At 38.0% G+C, this 11,302-nt stretch overlaps 1 protein-coding gene across 1 annotated transcript in view; it reads right to left on the bottom strand.

The window, feature by feature from the left end:
• LOC111928147 (uncharacterized) overlaps positions 1 to 11,302 on the bottom strand; it is a 128,183-nt gene that overhangs the window by 7,593 nt on the left and 109,288 nt on the right. Inside the window, exons 4-6 of the mRNA XM_086889186.1 lie at positions 6,059 to 6,128; positions 4,946 to 5,049; positions 1,089 to 1,289 (exon numbers count right to left, since the gene is read on the bottom strand). Of these exons, the coding sequence (XP_086745312.1) occupies positions 1,257 to 1,289; positions 4,946 to 5,049; positions 6,059 to 6,128 (207 nt within the window). The 3' untranslated portion in view covers positions 1,089 to 1,256. The remainder of the gene's footprint in view (positions 1 to 1,088; positions 1,290 to 4,945; positions 5,050 to 6,058; positions 6,129 to 11,302) is intronic.

Genomic DNA, 11,302 nt, shown 5'->3' with positions numbered 1-11,302 from the left:
TTCCCTCCCCTTAAATAAAAATGAACGCTGTGCAAACACCAGCTGACTCCTTTTTAATCTGTCAGCACATTCTTTACATCTGTGCATAAACATTATTATCACAAACTCAGAGTGTTACTGCAAAAATTATCAGAGTTCTCAAAATGTACTCTCTGCAGTCTCCATCGGAATACAACTTTAATGAGTTAATGTGAGAACAAGCAAGCTCTAGGAGGAAAAAAAGAAAGGCTTTTCATTTTCACAGAAGGTTAGCCAGGGTTTCCTTCACTATCATGTGTATGCACAGGGTAAATACTTTGTACTTAGTACAGTATTTTCTTCTGACATATAGTTTGCCTCAATAATGTTTCTTATTGTGTTCACTTAAAATACTAACCATTGATGAAAAGACACTGTCTGAGGGAGAATGATACAAGGCATGGCTTGTTTTCAGGGATTTTTAAAGATTACCTTTTAGAATAGAACCTCTAGCTAGGTATTAGTGCGTCTGTATGTAGGAAAAAACCACAGACATATTTTTCATGTTTATAGGGATGACCTTTTATGTTATAGTACAATGCTTTGAAGCACAGTTATTTTAATTGCTTTATATGCCTATTGAGACCATTCTGCATGTCACTTTGTTATATATAGCACCAAGTCACATATGTTTGGTCAATGAATCTTTTGCTGCCTTGATATTTATGTAAAACTCTGAGCAGGAGTTGTGGAAACACTGTACTCTGGATTTTGCTCTTGGTGTTTTTTTGTTGTTTAGGTTTTTTACTGTCACTCTAGCTATATACCTAATGAGGTGACAGGAAGAATTAAAAATGACAGATTGTTTTGGCTGCAGTGGGGCTGTCTGAGCTGTATTTTCCTGTAACACAGCTCAATAAACCCAGCTTGTGGAAAGCCCTGTGCATGTGATTCATGGCTGCAGCAGGTTTGGGTGGAGGTTTGAGGAGGAGCAGGGCTGGGCTGGGCTGCAGGGACGGGCACTTGGCACCCCATGGCGTGGCAGCTCTGGGGTGCACAGAGCTGCTCCGGCACCAGGCTCCCAAAAACAGCTCATCAGCGCCTGTGAGGGCTGGCTATGGCACACTTACTTCTCTCCAAACACTTTGTATCACTGCAGCTTTCCGTCCATAGAGCTTCTGAAGTGTGGTGGCACCTTCTGCAGCCCTGCCCTCGGAGCTGGGGAGCGCTGGGAATGTGGAGGTGGAAAACCAGTGTGGGGATGTGGGGCAGCCTCCGTGTCTGTGCCAATAAACACATCAGCATCCACCTGCCATTTTGCTGCTGTGTTCCTTGTGGAAGAATAAAGGTATAAAGGTATCAGAAGAGATTCCTAGGACAGAATGGTTAACTACAGGTGTTAGACTGATAGCTGGTGTAATTAAGAAAAAAGATCTGTCATTTCACAGACTGTGCAGAATAAATTCCAGATATCCACGCATAATCTTTCAAAGTGCCTTTATCTCCAGAGCCAGAAAGGGTGACCACAGAATACCCTGAACTCAATTATGTACTTTCTGATTATCATATTTTTATTTCTCAAGACACAGGGCTAATAAGAAAGATCAAAAAATGTTTGAACCAGAGTAATTTCAAATGTCAAGAACCAGTTATTCTTACAACATGCTCCCAGGTCTTGGAAATGTAAGCTGTTCTCTGTTTGGTTTGATTCCTCTTGGGGAGTGAAAATGAGGGACTAGGAGATTTAAAGTGACTTTGTACTGTGGAATCAAACCATGCTTTTGAGACCTGCATTTGACACTGGTTTTGAAATGGTTATTTTATTTTATTATTTTATTTTATTTTATTTTATTTTATTTTATTTTATTTTATTTTATTTTATTTTATTTTATTATTTTATGTTATGTTATTTTATTTTATTTTTTATTCTATTTTTGGAGTTGGGGACAGTGAAGTGATGTTGGTTTGATTCTTTTTCTTTTCTTTTCTTTTCTTTTCTTTTCTTTTCTTTTCTTTTCTTTTCTTTTCTTTTCTTTTCTTTTCTTTTCTTTTCTTTTCTTTTCTTTTCTTTTCTTTTCTTTTCTTTTCTTTTCTTTTCTTTTCTTTTCTTTTCTTTTCTTTTCTTTCATGTTGTTTCCCACACACCAAACTGCAGAGATATTTCAGGGAGTTTCCCTTCAGTTCTTTGGATCAGAATAACCCAGTCAGGTAAGAGTCAGCAGGAAGGATGAATCCAAAATAATAAACCCACATCAGAAATTTACTTTAGGAGGAAAAGGAATGTTCCCAATAAAATGAGTAATAAATGGTGAGGCAAAAGAGGTGTATTTCTCTCCAACAGGAAATAAAAAAAAAAATAATTCTGCTTTCCAAATGATTATTTGAAAAAGGATTCAGAAGGTACCTGACTTTATTCTCCTTACAGTGCCTCACGTTCAAGGAGCAGTGCACATATGGATGTTCAGGAAAACCATGTGGTTCTGCACAGATGATATTCTGCACATATAATTTCCTACAGGGGAGAAAACAGCTTCAGCCTGTAGGTCTCCAGTTTTTGGCAACGAGACATAAAGGCAGCTGTTGTGGTTGGATTTCTTAAGATGCTGAGCAGCCATAAATTCAGGTGAAGCCAGGGGAGCCATACATACCAAGCCTGTGTTATCATGGATGGAGCTGGTTTGGTTCTTTGTTCTCCAACCGGCTCACCAAGAGAAATGACACAGAGGTGCCAAGTGTTCCACCCTCCCAACCAGGGCTAAAGTGCTGCCTCCATCAGACAGAGGAAGAGGATAATTAAACGCAACAACTCTATAATGAGAATGGCAGCTTTGCTCCAATCAGGGCGTGGGTGAAAAAGAGGAAGTGAGAAAAATTTAATTTGAAGCTTATCCCTAGGCTGGCAATTGAATTCCGTAGTTATTTGGGTCTCCAACAAACCAGCCAGTTCTGGGGAGTAAAAACGAAGATGGAAAAATACTGCAAGTAATCATGCAAAGTAGAATTCTGAGGGTAGCTTCAAGAGAATAAAACAAAACTGTTTTCACTGAGATCAATCATGTTAGTTTCTGTCTTTTTTTTTTTTTTGTCCTAATTATCAGTGCCAAACAGGAATCACAGATTAGACAGTATTGAAGCTATTTTTAAGTTTAGTTTATTGAAACCTGTTCTTTTCAATGAATCTGCTCAGAAAAAACTTAGCTTTTAGATTCTCTGCTATATTGCTCACACTATCCTGAAAGGAAAGGAGCAGATGTGGATAATTCCTCTCGGGACCAAGATCATTGCAAAGAGTTCAGAGACTCACATGCACACATTAAATTAGGAATTTGAAGGTGGGGTGGAGGGGATCTATTTCTTGATTATGCAAAAAATATGCTGCTCAGGGTTTTTTCCCCAAAACTCTTTGGATTTGGGAGTCCTTTTCTCATTGTGCTGGGATGACAGGCTAAAGACTCCTTTTGCACTAATGTCATTTGAATCTGGGTATGGTTTTAGGAAATTACATGCCTGGGCATTTAGATTAAAGTTTCATCCAGAAAATGCTGTATCAGGGTGAGGAGGGATTTTGGACCATGCCTCCTGGCAAGGTGGCAACCCAGGTAAAATTTCTCATGACAGCTGGCCATGGTCTGTCTGACAGGCATTTTGTGTGGGAGGGAGAAGAAGAAGGATCAGGAAAAGTGGAATGTATTCTTTGAAGGTTATTTGTTTTAATCTCAGTTTAATCTACTCTAGGCTTAATAAGAAGAGCTTGGGAAATAAAAGGTATTAGAAAGGGAGAAGAGAAAGACAGGCAGAGAGAAAAATATGCTGAGACATATTGGAGAACTGTGGAAAATATGAAGATGACAATTAGACCTGATCCAAAATATAAAGCAAGCATAGAAAATTGCAAAGTGATACAAAATAGGATACAAGAAAGGCAGATAGAAAAAATTCTGAATTACCAGAATTACATGTTATATGCTTCTATGCTCTTCTATGTGTGTAAATGTGTTTAATCTCTTCACATCCATAAAATGCCCACATTTTTCAAAAATACACTTTTAAGAAGCTGTGGTACACTAAATGCTAACCTTCATTTGTGGTTGTGCTCTAAGAGAATGATTCTTTGTCTCTGTTACTTGTTATGACAGCCAAATAATAGATGATCTGTGGAATGAGCCAGTGCGCATTAAAGATCCATTGACAGCTTTATACACATTTCAGTCAGATCTGCCCTGAAAAGTTGTAGTCCAGCCCTGTGGGCTGAATGGTCGTTCCCAGTTGGAGTGCACAGTGTGTTCTTGCAGGGTCTATCTCCCTCTTTAGTGTCTTATGAATAAAGCTGGCTTGAGTGATCCAGACCCGCTGAATGTTGTAACCCAGTGAGGCACAGTAAGTGGTAATGGCAAGACTCACATGCCAATGTAGACTTTCTACAAGAAGGTAAATGAACATCTGTACCCTTTCCAGGGTACAGCTTGTAGAGCTGTCAGTAAACCCCAAATTCTGTGGTTTTGTACAAAGCTACTTCATGTCACATCTTGACACTTATTCAGGATCTACATTATGCTTGTGTAGCATAGGTTCCAAAAGGCTTGTGTATTATTAATGAGATAGTGGAAATGCTCTAGAATCAGCTTTCATCTAAATGAAGGTGATGATGTTTATCTGTACCCTTTGTATTCATTGTTGTCTTGAGTGCACAGTGCTTCCTGCTGGTATCTGTGTTTTTCATTTGCTGACTAATCTCTTCACCTGATCAGTATTGATTGTAACTCTCAATCCATAACCTTTAGGCACAGTGACATTATGGTTAAATAAAACACAGATGTAAAAATAATTAACCAAGTCTGATACTGGTATTTCCCTTTTGGCAAACAGTTCCAGCAAAACCTATATTTTACAACTAGAAGCAATATTTTTAGAGAAAAGTGTAAATGGAAGATGATATACAATTTTTTGTTCCTTAATGTAGATTACTTAAGAAGAAATAGTAAGTTACCTTGTGGAAATCAACAGCTTCTTCAATTGGATTGCTTCTGTCACTGCATGGACACAGTCTTGTTTGATGTCCTCCTACCATTTGTCTTGCATGGAGTCTTTTATCTAAATCCAAAGCAATGCAGTCATCACTGCTGCAATTCAATAATGGCTCCACAGGAGCTGTCATCCCCAGTTTGCTATTCATCTTATAAAGCCTTTGAGTTTTCAAAGTATCCACTAAAGTTGGTATTTCAATGCTGTGGACAGATCACTTAAGGTTCTTTTGTATTTTCAAAACAGGTTTCAATTGAGGACGGACAGATATTGAAATGCCCAACTTATTGTACCTAGGTGCCAAAGGAGATGATGGAAATGTCAAAAGGTAATTGGACAATCACACCCACCTCCCAGCTGAAAATGTGTGACTATGTGAGCTTGAATGATGCTTTGACTCAATAGTGGCATTGCCTGTGGGGAATGAGCCCCTTGGAACAAAGGGGAAAAAAGACAAAGAGAGGAAAAAAAATTTGAATTGGCTACTAGCAGCCTCAGGAAGTGAAAATTATTATGTGATAACATGAAATACAAGGCAAGAGAGAACTTACATAAATTTCTTCTCAAGTATAAGATTCCCTTTATTCCATTTGATATAGACTTAGAAAGCAGGGGTCATTTTGGACTTGAAAGTTAGTGTGTGAAGGAACTCACATTTATCATTATTCATGACCCTGGATGTAGGTAGCTGGATTTCCAGCACTCTTCTGAGGTTTAGGTGGGAGTTTGGGGGGTTGTTTTTGGTTGGGATTTTCTTGCAGATGCCATTTTAGCTGGACCAGTGTGAACATGTATTTCAGCTGTTAGTCTTTTGCTTGTTTGTTTGTTTTCAGCAAAAGCATAACCATCTTTGGGCAGTAATCTGAAATAATTTAGTACAGAAAAAGAGACTGAGTGTATTATTTGAAAGTGAGAATTAGCTTGGGTAAGAAAGCAGTCTTCTTACCTGAGCTCAAGTTTAGCTAGGATGCTAAATTTATATATAGTCTTTTCTTACCAGAAATACCAGTTTACTCAGTTTACTGTACAGAGATTGGAGTTTTACCTGAAGAAAATAGTCTCTGTGGGAATAACTCACATTGAAAGTATTGAAGGAAAAAAGCTTCCACTGTCAGAACCAATGCTACTTCTATAAGCACCAAATCCATCTGTATTGAAAAACAGAAAAATATTTCACTTAAGATTTCCTAAATCCAACCCAATGAATTTATGAGATTGCCTTCATTTCAGGGCTGTTTGGCACAACTAGAGTACGTTTTCCCCCTCTGCCCTTCTGGGGACAAGTAACATAAATTGCTGACTGTGTGGTTTCCCTGAGTACTGCTACGTTCAGTGGTCTGCAAGAGTATTGGAACATGTCCATACAGAAGAGTTTGCCTTGCCCCCACCCTCTGGGACAGGAGAGGTGCAGATGAATGATTTGGAGGCACTGTCTGAGCTGCTGACCAGTTCTGACCTTGACAGTCCTAGTGCTGCCAGGGAAATCTGCAGGCTTGTGCCAGAGTCCTGTATCGATCAGCAGAGGTCCTGGGAGGCTCTGCAGACGCAGCTCAGAGTGGGAAGGATTTCTTAACACAATCGAAATATAGTCTGCCTCTGCCTCTGTATTTTGCTGTCTCCCTTCCCTGAGCTAAATCGTACCAATTTCTCTGCCCAGAGCTCATCGCAGCAGCAGAACCATGACTCACCTGGTAGTTTCTGAGACAGCTAGGCATTCCCCTCTAAATCTCTTCATCCCCTTCAGCCTATTTTTAAATGCTTGGCTGCTATTCTTAAGTGCTGGTATTGAACAAAATGTAAATATAGCGCAACCTCTGGTTTTAACCTTGGCCTTGATCCACTTTTATTCTAGTTAAATGTAATAAACAACAAAGGTAACATAAAGATGTATATTTTTTTTTTTAAAAAAATGTTTATAATTCTTTAAAATACATGAGTCAGCTAAGCATTTAAAAGTAAAATATAGATACAAAATTATTCAGACAGGGTGATATAATATAGAATTTAAATTGAGCATATTTTAGCAGCACTGGGAAACTTTACCCCAGAGCTAATAATGTAATAGATCTATCTCACCAACATCTTGGAACTTGCAACACAGTTTTATCCACAAAGGAGAGTTCTCTGGCCTACTTTATTAAATACCTTAGAGGACGCTGCCTGTAAGATTACATATGAACAATGCAATTTATTAAAATCCCTGTTCTTACTTTTCCTGTTGAAATTTTAGACAGTTTCTTTAAAAAAAAACAAAACAAAACAAAAAACCCCAAATGACAAAGTATAAACAAATCCAACAGACTAAATAAACATAATTCAACAAATGTTTTATCAAACAGGTATATAGGGAAAACATCCTATAATTTACTTTTTGCCCTCACTTGTAAACTCATATTGTATCTCTTTTGCTATGCTGCATTGAGCAAATTATATTCCTCACCAAGAGTATTTTTTTCAAACCTGAAGCAGAACTGTGGATATAACTGAAAAGTTACCCTTTAAGGACAGTCTTAATAAATAAAAATTAGTCAAATTGAAACACTCTTGCTATTTCTTATAAATGGAAAACACTCAACTTTGTTTAACAAATCTTAATGTGCCAAATACAAGTCATTGCAAAAGGATGCAAACAAAGCTTGAAGCTACATCATCTTATAATTTACTTGGGATGGATATGGATATTTTGGTGACTCTTATTTAGAAATGGTTTACATTAACACACCACTGTTGGAGGTGTAAGTATTTAAATCTATTCACTAAATAGGATTTTACATGAAGTCAGAGAACTCAATACAGTGATGCTAATTTATATGTATATCTGAGGTTTCTGCTTAGATTCAGTTACACATTCCACCATTTACCTTGGAGTTTTTATGTAATTCTGTTTGATCTGAGAATTTAAGATCATTCCACTTAGTGGAAGATGCTAGATATTCAACAATAATAATTACTATTTTAAAATTAGGCCATTTATGTAAGTAGTAGGTTGCAGAGCTGGCAATTAATGCTAGGCAGCCATTTTTGCAAAGTGGTATAAAGAATATACCCAAATTACTTCATTTCCCTTCTCTGGTGTTGCCTACCTGCTGAGATCATAAAAGAAAAAATTGACACATGTGAAAAACTTAGAAGTCTGACCTGGAGAAGAAAAGAAGGAAATTTATACAACTCACTAGGCAATGCCAAAATCCTAATGCAGACAAGTAAACTGTCACAACAAAAACACCTAATTAACCTGTAACTCCTTCCCTGTATGTATATATGTGCTAATGTGATAAAGGACTCTACCATGAAAAAGCAATGAAACAAATAAATTTTCCATGAGTTTCCAATTTAGAAAGAGAGAGGAAGGTATTTGACCTGACATTAATAACACTCATTTACCAGTATCTGATGTGGGGGGAAAAACCTCAAAGTAAAACAACCCATGAACTCAAGACATGAAGAAATGGATGCACATGTGTGCATGTGTGTGGGCAGTGTGTTCAGGGAGAGGGGGTTAATTATGAAGGAAGACAGTCAAAAAGTAAGTGTGGCTTAGAAGGCCACATAAATGTCTATACCAAAGAAAGCCACAAAAGAATATTTAACTTGGAAATAATAAAAAAATGCTGGAATTTCTTGTACAGGAATTTATTTGATTGATAAGAGTTATACAATTCAAAACTGGGGCAAGACAGTGTTTTAAAATAATATCCCAGGGTAATGAAATGGGACAGTTTCATAGCCTGCAGTTGAAGAGGAAACCTTGTACACACACTCATAGACATACAAAATCAATGCACATGCAGACACAATTATTTTGTAACTATGATTTACTCTATCTTTCTTTTTTTTTTGCACATTTCCCAGACCAAGGATATCCTTGCCTCTTTCAGAAGTGAAACTCAGGTTTCATATTCTTATAAGTTCCAAAGCTGGAACATGCATTTTGCTTCTGGCACTACCTCTGTGCACAGGGCCCATTGAAACAACAATGACTCCTGAGGTCAACAGCACCATCAGGCCCTGGGGTGACCCATTTGCTCTGTCCTTTCTCTGGATATTTTTCTGTATCATTGTACATCTCCTTTCTCTGGATATTTTTCTATATCACTGGCAGTAGAACACAACTGTCCCTCTTGCTCTCAGTGCCATGTGCAAAAAGTCAGATACACTAAATATTGGGTCTTGGAGCAGGAGCATTCTGTCTCTGGACTGGAGCCAGGAAGAGTATCTCTTAAGTGGGACATAGGACAAAAGTAGCTCCTTTACAAAGTACAGGTCTCTACTATATTGTTTTTTCTGCCTGGCTTTTTGTTCCTGGACCATTTTACTCTGCAACCTACAGCTGCTTGACAAAGGGTCTATACAGAAAGCAGGTTGCAGGACTTTGCCATTGTTTTCTGAAACTACACAAAAGCCAAGCAAAATATTAATGAATTGTATTGTTGGCATACATGGTATTCATCTCATTGTCTGACAGATTTCCACAGATGCTGGCAAATAGACATAAAATAAAATCAGCTTGTTTGTGGTCATTAATCTGATGTTACACCTTCAGATACTGATAAACCGTGAGAGTGCAAAAATGCCTTGTTTGTGAAAAAACACTCAGTACAGAAAGATCAGGTATAATCTAGATTTTTTGTGATGTACAATGCTGCAGAAGCAGAAAACCTGCAAGAGTTACTGTTTTTCTGGCATATGCCATAAAGCATGATTTCAGACCATTTCCTTGTGCCCAAAAATGCCCATAACATCACTGGTGACACTCACAGCTTCCCACTGCCCCTGTCCAAGGCTTCCATTGCATGTACAGCTGCCCACATCCAGGCTGCTGCTCCAGCTTTATCATTGCTTACAATGCACACACATTCCCTCTCAGCCCCAACTGTAATATTTACACAACAGATTGGATTAGAATATTTCCTGGGAGCCTGCTATGAATACCTCTTCAGATAATTTTTGTGGAAAAACTTTTGTTTGCTGATTAGCTAGATAATAGCCTTCAGTTCAGTATTTTGGTGTGAGGTTTTCCAGAGACTGAAAAGGTGGTGGAGAATGCATACACCTACATGAGGTGACTCCACAATGGAATATTCCCTCTGCACTCTGAAGTGCCAAAGCAGAAGTCAGCTCTAGGGCAGGAGCTGTGTAACTGTGCTGGTGCAGTACTGAGCTCGAGACAAAAGGTCCTGCTAAAGATGTTGTAAGGTAATGAATGCAGACCTTATCCTTTTAGATTTAAAACATAACTTTTTAAATAATACAAGCCAAAGAAGAAAGTGAAAATGATAGACTTGCCCTTCAGTCGTGTTGTAAATTTTATACGTGACTGAACTTGGAGCACTATTTGCAATTCCTTCTATTTCTTGGCAGTTGCTTCTTGACTCTTAAAGGTCTGCTTCTAGTCTCAGGTCTTAGATTTAATTGTTTGTAATTATAATTATCCTCATCTTCCTGTGTGTTCATGAAGCCAGGAACACCTCTGATCACAGAAAACTCCTACAAAAAGATAATTATATTTTCAAGGAAATGGATAAAGGAAAAAAACCTACTCCCAAGATGAAACCTTGTGCAGTCTTGAGTAAATGATAAATTGGGGGTTAATACCAGGGGAAATAATGTCAGATTTTAACAAGACTGGTGAAACACAAGGAATTTAATACAGGAAGGCTATATGTAAAAAAAACCCCACCAAAATCAACTGAACAATCAAAACAAAACAACCAACAAAACCTAAAATCCTGTGTTTGAGACAAGTGTCCTGATTTGTTGCCTGAAATTCACCCAAGTGCAGAGGCACCTGTCCAAAGCCTCTACAAAATCTCTTATTTCCAAAGCTTATGCAACATCCAAGCAGTGCCCAGCCTTTATGCATGTCTCTGGGAGAAAACTACGGAGGTTTGCAATTGCCTTTAGTGGCAGCAGAACTGTGACATTTTAAAAACACGTATTACGTTTTCCCCTGCAAACTCTCTCTATAAAATGTAGCAACTGGTTCAAATCATCTTCTTTTTTCTGTCCTCTCACAGGTCCTGCAAGGGAACCCATGCTGAAAATCATGTTTTCAGCACACAGAAAATTAAAATATACTTAGGGTGCTTTCAGGGAATTTTTTTTAGTCACCAGGTAGCTTTAGGTTATTTGATCAGCTACACCTGGATCTTGTCTTGATGCAAAAACTTAAACAAATATTTTTGTCAGCAGAGAAGATGCCTCCAGTAACAAAAGGCACATTTGATGCGTGCTTTTTTTCCTCTATGTTTCAATTTTCTGTGTCAAATCCATACAGTCAGAAGATCTGGATATCCTTTCTTCAGATTTTCAGCTAACTGCA

The sequence above is a fragment of the Cyanistes caeruleus genome, chromosome 5, assembly GCF_971803275.1.
Source record: "Cyanistes caeruleus chromosome 5, bCyaCae1.hap1.1, whole genome shotgun sequence".
NCBI classification, from domain to species: domain Eukaryota; kingdom Metazoa; phylum Chordata; class Aves; order Passeriformes; family Paridae; genus Cyanistes; species Cyanistes caeruleus.
Note: the sequence above shows the minus strand (reverse complement) of the source record. Positions and strands in the feature narration are given on the sequence as shown.